The following is a 12,472-nucleotide window of genomic DNA, read 5'->3' on the forward strand; positions in this document are numbered from 1 at the left end:
TCCCCTCCCCTCCCCGTTCCCCTCCCCTCCCTCGTTCCCTCCCCTCCCTCGTTCCCCTCCCCTCCCCTCGTTCCCCTCCCTCCCCTCGTTCCCCTCCCCTCCCTCGTTCCCCCCTCCCTCCCTCGTTCCCCTCCCCTCCCTCGTTCCCCTCCCTCGTTCCCTCCTCCCCCTCCCTCGTTCCCCTCCCTCGTTCCCCTCCTCTCCCCTCCCTCGTTCCCCTCCTCTCCCCTCCCTCGTTTCCCCTCCTCTCCCCTCCCCTCGTTCCCCTCCTCTCCCCTCCCTCGTTCCCCTCCCTCGTTCCCCTCCTCTCCCCACCCTCGTTCCCCTCCTCTCCCTACCCTCGTTCCCCTCCTCTCCCTACCCTCGTTCCCCTCCTCTCCCTACCCTCGTTCCCCTCCTCTCCCTACCCTCGTTCCCTCCTCTCCCTACTGCTGCTGCTCCTTCTCCTCCTCCTCCTCTTCCAGTGAAAGCAAGTCACCCTGGACCCTGAGAGGCGGCTCCAGAGAAGCTAGTGTGCGGCTCCCATTCATAAAGCTGGGCGTTCCATTTTAGAACGTGGCCTGGATGCGGCGTCCCCGCTGATTGGCCAGCCTGCCGGCGCGCGCTCTCCCTCGCCAATGTATCAGTCTCCCCCATGTTGCCAGTGAAGGGACTGCAGGTCATTGTGCCCCGTCCCTTAGTGCTCCCGCGTGTGATGATGGCTTGGTCCAAAGGTGCGCTTGTCTGCTGCTAACAATCTCCCTCTTCCCCTTTTGGACCTGGAAGGTAAAGGAGGAGGAGAGGGAGGCGGAGGGGTGTCACAATCGCGGCTGAGATCTGCAGCGGTCCCAAGTGGAGTTGAGGGAATGCCAGCGTTACTTTAGGAGAAGGGGGAAGCGGAGCGACGGGCAGGGCTGGGCAGCTCTGCCTTTCTGGGGCACAGTGCAGTTGGTGTTGGGCTGGACACGTTGCAGCAGCGCCGGTAAGTTAGACCTTTGGAGCCGAGTCTTACCTGCCGGATAGACCCGCCTGGAGCTCCAGTCGCCAACACGGGGCATTATTTTCATGGAGAATTCCACGTTTCAATATGAACTTTTTTTTTTAAACTGAAAATGCAATTTTTTTTTCACGGGAGCAAAAAACTTCAATACTGCGGTCGGCTGAGTGAGGTTGTGGTTTACGCGGGCGTTTAACTTTTACAAACACCTACAGCCACTTTTTTGTCCTCGGAACAGGGGGGCACCGTTTAGGGCAACAGCGACATGGAAGAAAAACTAAACCAACTCCACTTGGAAATTCACAAAGACAACTTTTCCTTTCAAAAGTTTTTTTTGTAACAGATTGGTGGCATTTGCAAATTTGAAGGATTGTGTGTGTGTGGGGGGGGGGGGGGGAGAGACTGCGAAACGAATTTCTGAACTAGAGTTTGAGGTTAAGAACAAAACGGGTCAAATTTCATGGCTTAAACTTTTTTATTTCTCTCCACCACCCCCCCCCCCCCCCCCCCGTGCGCTCCTTAAAAGAAAAACTACCGTTGCATATTTCATCACCATTGATTTGCAGAACTAACTCTCCACTTTGTAATTACAAAATGCTGCATGATTGTCAGAAAGAAGAATCCTTCTGGTGGGAGAATGGGTGACCCCCCCTCCCCAGCTTTTATCCTCATTCTAGTCTAAACAGTTCTTTTAAAATAAAAAAGCAGGTCCCATCTCCTTCTGTGTTTGGATCTCGGGGACTAAAGAGTTTGGAATAAGGAATCTTTTCGGGGAGTTTGACTGATTTTCTTTGTTTGGCGTTTTTGAAGCAGTTTCTTCTAAAAGCGGTTCTCATTCGCACTTCGCGGCAGATTAACCAACTCTCAACAGCCCCCCCCCCCCCCCCCCCCCCCCCCCCTTCTACCACCGACACTCCTCTGATCTTTGCTGAACCGAATCGGAAAGTTGGGAGAGGGAGGGAGATAATTTGTTTTTTTTATCCTTTGTCAGTCCAACCTATTAGATTGCCCTCTTTTATGTTTAAAAGAAATGACAAATCTCTAGTCAAATTTTTGAGTGGGTGCGTTTGACGATTTACCATGGAGGATATCGGGGTCAAATAATGGACTGCGGTGATTCTCACTTTAAGGGCAACACAGCAGAGTACGGGTCACATGACCTGTGTTGCCCTTAAAGGGACAATCACCACACAGGCTCTTGCGAGCAAGGCTCGGGTAACTTTTGGTGAAGATACTCTGAAAAGTTAGTTCCAACGGAGGCTCCCACTCCCCTCTATAGAAGAAGGGAGCAGCGTTCTGCTCCTGCACAATGATGTCATGTGGATGGTCAGTTTGACAGTGACTGAGAAATCGGATAAAAGGTCTTCGTAGGGGCGAGAGATGTTTAATATGATAAACTTGCAGTTTGTACTTGGCTGTTTCAACAATGTGACAGTGTTTGAATCAGAGTAGCACGCGTGCAATTGCGAATAGATTGCCCTGTGTAGTGCCCTCCCGTGTGAAATCAGTCGGAAAGTCATCCTTTTGTGTAGTTGCCACCAGCCAGAATCGGGTAAAGGTTCACCTGAGTCTTGAAAACACCTCTTGCCCTTTGTACCCTGGTCGAAGTGGAACTGCGAGCTGATGGAGCATGATTGAATAACTATATTGCTGGAGACAGCCAGAGTGGTGAGGGAACCTGGTGTCGATGCACGCTCCGCTTTCTGGGGTCGGGGTTTTGCTGCTGTTCAGTAAGTGTGAGAATTCAATGGTGAAGGTTCTAAATGGGTGTTCTGAATCCAAATGCTGAGCAGTCTTAAAATAACCGAATGTGCTTTTTAAAATTAAACTATACGGAACCAATTTAATATTTAAGTTGTTGTAAACTGGCGAGTTGTGGGTAAAATACTTCTTGCTGTGAAAAAGTTTTCTTGAGAATTTGGGTGCAATGTGGCTATTGCCCTGGTGGGATTTTGACCTGAAGAATCTGCCCGTTTTGTGGGAGGAAACTGATTCTGGCAAGTTGAATCTTGAACCTGTCCTAAAAAGCCAGAGAAAAAAGTACAACATTTTGGACGTAATTCATGTTTACAACCTTTTCCAATAGGCTCGGCCGATTCCGCCTGAGTATCTGAAAGAAAACTTAACCCCAAGGTTTGGTTAAACCACAAAAAAAAGTTACGATTCAAAAATAAGGACTTTGTACTTCTGATTTAAATAAGCCTTGATATTGCTGGCACTATTTAGGAAAATAGCTTATTCAGTAACTCGACTGTTGAACAAATTGCATGCTATTTAGGAGTGGTGACTTGGCAGAAAGTTAATTCCTTTTTCATCTATGGCTTGTTACTCTATGATGGGAAGGCCTTGTGGCAAAGTAGATGGTGTTTTTGCTTCTGATCCACATGTTCCAGGTTTGAATCCCACCCTATGAATTGATAGTCGAGGAAGGTGTGTTCATAAAGTGGTCGGACAGGTTGAGTATCAACCTGCAAAACACATGCTGATGGCAGGCGGAAGAGCGGGAGAGATTCCTGATTAGCCATGAGATAGAAAGAAAGTTGGAGCCATCACGATCCAGAGCTCTTGTCTATAGCATGCTCTAAAAGTGCATGTTGCCACAGAACAACCTGGAAGGATTGTAAGAGGACTGTGTAGAACTTCAAAAGGACATAGACAAGTTGGTGGAGTGGACAGAGAGGTGGCAGATGAAGTTCAATGCGGAGAAACGTGAGGTGATGCATCTTGGTAGGAAGGACATGGCGAGACAATATCAAATAAGGGGTAAAATTCTTAAAGGGGTGCAGAAGCAGAGGGATCTGAATGTATATGTGTATAGAATTCCGACATTGCAGAAGGTGGCCATTCAGTCCATCGACTCTGCACTGACTCTCTGAAAGAGCACACTGGAGAGAGTGCAGAATAGGGTTAAAGAATGGTCCCAGGACCGACCCATGTCCACATGTCCAAAACTATGGGGATTTTGGTAGGGGTTTGCGGATGTCATGTCCAAGGTTTTAAAAACAAGGGTGGCGCTGAGTCCAGAGATGGCGATTTCCGGGGTGTCGGTAGATCCGGGAATCCAGGAGGAGAAAGAGGCAGATGTTCTGGCCTTTGCTTCCCTGGTAGCCCGGAGACAGATACTATTGGCATGGAGGGACTCAAAGCCCCTGTTTCACTGTTAGGGTTCACCTGGAGGTGGCAACCGTTCATCGACTTCTTTGCGGAAAATTAATCGTCAGCAGACGGGGGGTGGTGGGGGGGGAAGAGTAGTTTAAGTTAGAGTCGGGGGGTAATAAGGGTGGGACTTGTACGAAAGGTAAACGGCTTTTGCACTATGTTTCTGGTTTCATGTATATTGTTTATTTTGTTCTTGTTACTATACCAAAAATACCTCAATAAAATGTTTATTAAAAAAAAGAATGGTTCCAGTGATGAGAAATTTCAGTTATGAGACTAGATTGGAGAGGTTGGAACTGTTCCCCTTGGAGAGAAGAAGGGCAAGAGGAGATTTGACAGATATGTCCAAGATCATGAGGGGGCTGCACAGGGTATATGAGGAGAAGCTGTTCCCCTGGTGAAAAGCATCGAGAACTAGAAGGCATGGGTTTAAAGTGATTTGCAAAAAAGAAGGAAATGTGATGTGAGAAGCAACATTATCACGCAGTGAGTGAGGTCTGGAATGCACTGCCTGGAAGTGTGGTGGAGGCAGGTTCAATCGAGGCATTAGAAAATAATCAATGCGCAGGGGTGCCGGGAAATGGCCAGGGGAATGACACTTGACACTCATTTAAATGACACTCATTTAGCGACAAGATGGGCCAAATGGCCGCCTCCTGCCCCATAACAATGTGTGAACTCAGACGTGTTCACGTGATGTGTGACACACCACCACCACTTCAATCATAAGTTTTGGTCGTGCATTCCCAATTTCCCCCCCCTCCCTTGCTTCAGTTGGTAACTCATGGTGGGATCAGGAGAAGTACCTTCGGCCCATCACGGCTGTGCTAGCTATTTGGAGAGAGCTTCCTATTTAGTAGCGCTGCCCATTCTTTTCTCCCATAGCCCTGAAAATGTTTCCTTTTCAAGGATAATCTAATTCCAGTTTGAAATTTTACTTCAGAATCTGCTTCCACCACCCTTTCAGCAGCGCATCCCGCATTAAAATTCGGTGTGTTTTTTAAAAAACTTCTCTCCCCTACATTAACTTCCTTTTTTAAATAAATTTAGAGTATCCAATTAATTTTTTCCAATTATGGGGCAACTTAGCGTGGCCAATCCACCTACCTTGCACATCTTTGGGTTGTGGGGGCGAAACGCACGCAAACACGGGGAGAATGTGCAAACTCCACATGGACAGTTACCCAGAGCCGGGATCGAACCTGGGACCCTCGGCGCTGTGAGGCAGCAATGCTAACCACTGCGCCACCGTGCTGCCCCTCTCCCCTACATTAACAATTAAATTGGTGACCACTGGTTACTGACCCATAGTTCTCACACTTTGCTCATTGCAAATCCCCCCCATCATTTTGAACACCATCCTTGAATTTGCATTGGTGCCAACCACTCACATCTACTGCTATCTGTTACAAGTCTTCACACAGCTGTCCAGTCCTATTTGCGCAGTGCATCTGTCAGTCACAGGGGGGCGGGGCACTGTAGCTCGTCATTTGCTGATGCAGGAGTTATTGCCCATGCTTCTTAGGGGCGGCACGGTGGCACAGTGGTTAGCACTGCTGCCCCACCTGCACGAGGGTCCCGGATTCAATTCCGGACTTGGGTGACTCTCTGTGTGGAGTCTGCACGTTCTCCTCGTGTCTGTGTGGGTTTCCTCCGGATGCTCCGATTACTTCCCAAAGTGCACTGGGCTAAATCGCTGGCTTTTAAAGCAGACCAAGGCAGGCCAGCAGCACAGTTCAATTCCCGTACCAGCCTCTCCGAACAGGCGTTGGAATGTGGCGACTAGGGGCTTTTCACAGTAACTTCATTGAAGCCTACTTGTGACAATAAGCAATTTTCATTTTTCATTTCAAGATGTGCAGGTTAGGCGGATTGGCCGTGCTAAGTTGCCCCTTAGTGAACAAAAGGTTAGGTGGGGTTACAGGGATGGGGTGGAGGCGTGCGCTTAAGTAGGGTGGTTTTTCCAAGGGCCGGTGCAAAATCGATGGGCCGAATGGCCTCTTTCTGCACTGCAAATTCGATGATTCTTCTTGCAATTACGTTTTTCTGTTTCAGTCTGGAGACTTTGGTGCCAAGTGCTTCGTCATGTGCAGACTGTTCCCAGTCATTGAAGACAATCTTACGTGAAACGGTGTCTCACTTACAATGAATTAGTGTAACTTAGTTTTGATAATATCCTCCCCCAAGCGGTCTACTGGCACCATCAAGCTCTTTGTACGCTGCACCTTTTGGTAGCTGACCAATTTTCTATTAAATCTGACCAAAATTATCTTAAGGAGAACATTCCAGTGTCTCTAGTCCTTTCATTCTGACACCTCTTCCCTGAAGCCAAGTGTTATAGATAGTTATTGCGCTAACTTAGCTTCCCTAACTGAGATAGGCAAAGGATCTGAATATTTCAACATGCACTTTGAGAGAGTTCGGCTTAAATTGATTAAAATGATACTCGAACCCCAAAGTTAAAATTACCGGGGGACGTTATACAAAGCATGGTGGTATTCCTTGCGATTTAGAAGGTTACGGGCTGATGAGGCTGGAATATAGAAAGGACTTGAATAGGGTAGATTTTGACTGTGCAAGAGGGCGATAGCTAGTCAGCCATTGACGGTACCTCTCCATTTCTGCCCACCTCATTTTGCAACTGCCCATTGCTAAAGTGTACAACGTGAATCAATAAATGTGAATTTGAACATCTAAGATCTCATCCATCCTGTCAACCTTTTTGCAGTAGGGATTCTGAAAACCATGATTTTGAAAAAGAAGCTGGATGAACAATTGAGGGGAATAAACCTGTAGGGCTATGGGGTTAGAGGTGGACTAATGTGAACGACTGGATTGCTCAGTAGAGAAAAGCCATGGATTTGATGGGCCGTATAGCCTTCTTCTGTACCATAATGACCCTTTCCCAAAGATGCCCATGAGGCTTGGAATAATGATTGGATTTGTTTCTGCCTTCCAGATTGGTGAACAGCTACAAATTGCACATGGCTGCCATCACTATATACATTTTGATATCTTCAAACACATGTAAAAATCTTATTTTGCCATCAAAGTAACAGGGTATGCATTGTATATGTGCATGTATTCTATGTGCGGTGTGTGTGTATATTTAGATTCATAGAAATTTAAAGCAAATCAGGAGACCATTTGGCCCATTGTGTCCACGCCGGCCAACAAAAGATCAGGTTACACTAACCCCTTTTAAAAAATAAATTTAGAGTACTGATGTACCATCAGTTCGACTCAAGACACATTTAGGATCCGAACTGTGGCTTTAATCAGCTAGTTGTTAGCCCGGTGGCCGACTACAGAGAATGACTGACCGGCGGGAACTATGGGTACTTATACCCCGCCTCGGAGGCGGGGCCTACTTGCCTCTCGACCAATTGGAGAGCAGTCACATGACTAGTCCCAACCAATCGGACGAGAGGCACATGACCAGCCAGAGCCAATGGGAAGCCAGTGCTCTGCACCAATGGCAGTGCTCATATCCATACCACCACAAGTACCCAATTAATTTTTTCCAATTAAGGGGCAGTTTAGCGGGGCCAGTCCACCTATCCTGCACATCTTTGGGTCGTATGGGCGAAACCCACGCAAACACGGGGAGAATGTGCAAACTCCGCACGGACAGTAACCCAGAGCCGGGTATGAACCTGGGACCTTGGTGCCGTGAGGCAGCTGTGCTAACCACTGCGCTACCGTGCTGCCCCTCTAATCCCTTTTTCTCGCAATTAGCTCACAGCCCTGGAGGTTATGGCAGTGCAAGTGAATATCTAAATACTGAAACGTTGCGAGAGTTTCTAACTGAAACTCGCTGAGTTTCTGCAGTGAGTTCCAGACTCCGACCACCTTCTGGGTGAAACATTTTCTCCTCCACTCCCCTCCTGGCCTTCTACCTCTTATCTTAAATCTATGTTGCCTGGTTATTAACCCTCTACTATTGGGGAAAGTGCATTCCTATTCACACTATCTATGTCCCTCATATATATAGTATATTTAGCGAGAGTGTATACAATGCATATACACATCGTCTCCGGCTTATTTACATTAAATCACTTTCTGATTATCAAAATAATATTTCACTGTATTTATTAGCGTTTATTCTGGTTACATGGTTAGGTTTGCAGTATCGTCTTACTAGAAAGAAAGAGTCTTTGTATGTTCCACTTAAGTAAGACTTGTATCCTCAATGCCTTGCAGTTTCACTGGCTTAACAGGATGCTCATTATCTTTGCTCAGTAAGCGTTTATATTAATGTTGATTTGACCAAAGTTTGCCCAACCCCGTGGCACGTATGTGAGAAATAAGAGGATGATCAGAGTGAGAGAAGGGCCGATCAGGGATAGTGGAGGGAACTTGTGCCTAGACTCTGAGGAGAGAGGGGAGGCCCTGAATGAATATTTTGCTTCAGTATTCACTAGAGAGAGCAACTATTGTTGCTCATGAGAACAGCGTGAACCAGGTTAATAGGCTCAAACAGGTTGATATTAAGAAGGAGGATGTGCTGGATATTTTGAAAAGCATCAGCATGGCTAAGTCCCCTGGGCCAGACGGGATATACCCAAGGTTACTACGGGGAGCAAGGGAGGAGATTGCTGCGTCTTTGGCGATGATCTTTGCATCATCACTCTCCACTGGAGTAATACCGGATGTTGGGAAGGAGGCGAATGTTGTTACCCTGTTCAAGAAAGGGAATAGGGAAATCTCTGGGAGTTATAGACCCATCAGTCTTGCGTCTGTGGTGAGCAAAATACTGGAAAGGATTCTGAGAGATGGGATTTATGGTTATTTAGAGAAACATAGTTTGATTAAAGATAGTCAGCATGGCTTTGTGAGGGGCAGGTCATGCCTCACAAGCCTCGTTGAATTCTTTGAGGATGTGACAAGACTCATTAATGAAGGTTGGGCAGTGGATGTGGTGTATATGGATTTCAGAAAGGCATTTGCTAAGGTTCCCCATGGTAGGCTCATTCAGAAAGTCAGGGGGCATGGGATACAAGGAAATGTGGCTGTCTGGATACAGAATTGGCTGGCCGAAAGAAGACAGTGGGTGGTAGTGGATGGAAAGTATTCCCCCTGGAGGTCGGTGACCAGTGGTGTCCTGCAGAGGGATCTGTTGTGGGACCTCTGCTCTTTGTGGTTTTTATAAATGACTTGGATGAGAGTTGAGGAAGTGGAAGAGTTGGTTCATAAGTTTGCCGATGACACAAAGGTTGGTGGAGTTGTAGATAGTGTCGAGGGCTGATGCAGGTTACAAGGACGTTGACAGGATGCAGAGCTGTGCTGAGAAGTGGCAGATGGAGTTCAACCTAGATAAATGTGAAGTGATTCATTTTGGAAGGTTGAATTTGAATACTGAATACAGGGTAAAAGGCAGGATTCTTGGAAGTGTGGAGGAACAGAGGGATCTTGGGGTCCACGTACATAGATCCCTCAAAGTTGCCACCCAGGTTGATAGGGTTGTTAAGAAGGCGTATGGTGTGCTGCCTTTCATTAACAGGGGGGATTGAGTATAAGAGCCGCAAAGTTTGCTGCAGCTTTATAAAACTCTAGTTAGACCACACTTGGAATATTGTGTCCAGTTCTGGTCGCCTCATTATAGGAAGGATGTGGATGCTTTGGAGAGGGTGTAGAGGAGATTTACCAGGATGCTGCCTGGACTTTTGGGCATGTCTTATGAAGAAAGGTTGAGGGACCTAGGGCTTTTCTCACTGGAGCGAAGAAGGGAGAATGGTGACTTGATAGAGGTGTACAGGGTGGTGAGAGGCATGGATAGACTGGATAGCCAGTGACTTTCCCCAGGGCGGAAATGGCTGTCACGAGGGGACATAATTTTAAGGTGATTGGAGGAAGGTATAGGGGAGATGTCAGAGGTAGGTTCTTTACACAGAGAGTGGTGGGTGCGTGGAATGCACTGCCAGCAGAGGTGGTGGAGTCAGAGTCATTAGGGACATTTAAGCGACTCTTGGACAGGCACGTTAAAGGGGTGTAGGCTAGGCTGATCTTAGATTAGGATAATCTAAGTCGGCACAACATCGTGGGCCGAAGGGCCTGCTCTGTGCTATATTGTTGTATGTTCTAAAACAACTCAAAAAGATGGCTTTGAGACCCTGTTCAATTCAATTAGCTTATTTGTGACATTTTGAAAAGTTTCTAACTAGCTTTTAGTAACCTCTTTTTTTTTCCTCTTATAATGTAGGTAAGCAATGGCTTGCTCTGCCTGGCTGGTTCTGGCCATGTTCCTAATCTCCTGCGACAGTGGCCTAATGACCTGCTTCCCAGGATGTCACTGTGAAGTGGAAAGTTTTGGAATGTTTAGTAGTTTCAGCCTGACCAAAGTTGACTGTAGCGGTGTTGGACCTCACCTCACTGTTGTCCCCATACCACTGGATACCTCTTATCTGGACTTGTCTTCTAACCATTTGAAGGCCATCTCCCCCCTGATGTTTACAGGACCCGGCTACACAACATTGGTGAATCTTGATATTAGCTACAATGAGATTACTGGCATGCTTTCCAGCACATTCTCTAAACTGAGGTACCTCGAGGCCCTAAACCTGAGTCATAATTCCCTGGAAGTGCTCGAAGATGGAATCTTTTCAAACCTGCCTCTTGGAGAAATTGACCTTAGCGCTAACAAACTGCGTGAAATTAATCTGGACACTTTCACATCCAGGGGACATGGGAAACCCCTCAGTGTGGATCTTTCGGACAATCTGTTAATAGCGGTTGTCCGTAGTCTCAATAAAAATGTACCCAATATTTACAGCCTGGATTTGTCGGGAAATAGATTGACGTCTGTGCCAACACCTTACCTTTCCAATGTTCCATTACGCTATCTCAATCTGGGTCGCAACTTTATTTCCAGCGTTCCCGAGAAGGCTTTCACAGGATTGCAGGAACTGACCCGATTATCGCTGCAGAATCTTCCAGAACTGACTGAGCTTTCTCCCGACACCTTTAAAGGGCTGCAGAGCCTGCAGATCTTGGATTTGTCGCACTGTGCAAACTTGAAATCCTTAAATGTGGCTGTCTTCGATGGCTTGAGCTCACTGCAGGAGCTCTACCTGCAAAAGTCTGGGGTTGCAACGCTGCCGAGCATCATTCTAAACTACCTGCCCTCCATTAAGAAAATCTCCGTCGGGACCAGCTTGCTGAGATGTGGGAAGACAGCAAAAGGAGGTTCATTCCACCGGCAGTTTGGTTTTGTTCAGAAGGAACAGACGCTGCATTGCTTAGATATCAATGGACCCTCCGATACAGAGTACGTCTTGAAGCTGAAATTAGCAAAATCTGAACAGCAGTGAAGAACGGGCCCTTTTTTATTTGGACAACTGTGCCTATCCAAGCGAAACAATAAGTGCCTTCATTAATTAAATTGCCGCCATTTCCAAAAAATTCAAGCATTTTTAGAGCCCCTGTCCTCAAAGGTTTCTCTTTCTACAAGCCTGTGCTTGTGGAATTTTCCTCCCACAGGTTGCAAGTTGACAGCTCTGTGCCTTTTTAAAATTTGGGTATCTGTGGGTACTTGGAGAGAAGAAAAGCAGGATCTTCAACAAACACAAAGGGCTTGTAAAGATGTGCCCAACCTAACCTGACCTGGCTTTCGAAACAAACATCTGTCCAAACATCAAGCGATGCTGTCGGTGGATACCTAGCAGTTTGCACAATGTGTTAACTCTTGTGGGCGAGACTTAAAAATTCCAGGTTTTGATGGTGGAATGACAATCTCTCCCTTCGCTTCTCGTAATGTTTTTATTCAGTGCACAACTGTACTCACTTTTTGGAATTGATATTTTTTTTAATTGGTTTTATTTTTCAGCCCGTCGATTGTGAATTAAATGGATGAACCGTGCTTTCTTGGCACAATCTGTTAAGGAAGGGCTGCCGATTCCACATACTGGGGCATTTTCACCCTTCCACTAGTGTCTTAAATAATAAATTCAGAATTTACATGTGTAACTACCTACCTCCACTTGGGAGTGCAATTAGATTGAATATTTGGTTCAGTGATAAAACTGGAGCATCAGATCACTTTATATTATACTATATAATCTTGCTGTTATTCCACTGTCTTCCACTTTGTATTGTCAGATCTGGTTATTGATGATTTTGGTTTTTCTCACCATCTATATTCTGAAAGTGTCACTGTTCAAGGTCACCCTCTGGTCACCTCTCCCCAAGTTGCCATTCGTCGTGTAGTAAGCATTGATTGAGAACATTGATGGGCTATTTGACTGCAAGGGGGCACCAGTGTTGAACCTGATCCTATCCTCAACTAACTTATAAACGTGCACTTTCCGATGTGAAGCATGACGGATCGTTTGACTGTCG

At 46.6% G+C, this 12,472-nt stretch overlaps 1 protein-coding gene across 2 annotated transcripts; it reads left to right on the forward strand.

The window, feature by feature from the left end:
- The first annotated feature begins 621 nt into the window (after positions 1-621).
- tsku (tsukushi small leucine rich proteoglycan homolog (Xenopus laevis)) lies at positions 622-12,100 on the forward strand. Of its 2 annotated transcripts, none has more exons than XM_038818285.1 (2): positions 622-961; positions 10,338-12,100. In XM_038818285.1, exon 2 carries the CDS (start codon positions 10,345-10,347, stop codon positions 11,443-11,445), a length of 1,101 nt encoding a protein of 366 aa, XP_038674213.1. In that variant the 5' UTR covers positions 622-961; positions 10,338-10,344; the 3' UTR covers positions 11,446-12,100. The 2 variants fall into 2 exon arrangements, with proteins under 2 accessions (XP_038674213.1, XP_038674214.1); XM_038818286.1 differs by lacking the exon at positions 622-961 and adding an exon at positions 2,514-2,706.
- Positions 12,101-12,472: the final 372 nt, after the last annotated feature.

Source organism: Scyliorhinus canicula, chromosome 14 (genome assembly GCF_902713615.1).
Source record: "Scyliorhinus canicula chromosome 14, sScyCan1.1, whole genome shotgun sequence".
NCBI lineage: Eukaryota > Metazoa > Chordata > Chondrichthyes > Carcharhiniformes > Scyliorhinidae > Scyliorhinus > Scyliorhinus canicula.

Excerpts from the sequence above, each read along its gene's own strand:
- tsku (XM_038818285.1), top strand. The coding sequence starts at position 10,345 with ATGGCTTGCTCTGCCTGGCTGGTTCTGGCCATGTTCCTAATCTCCTGC.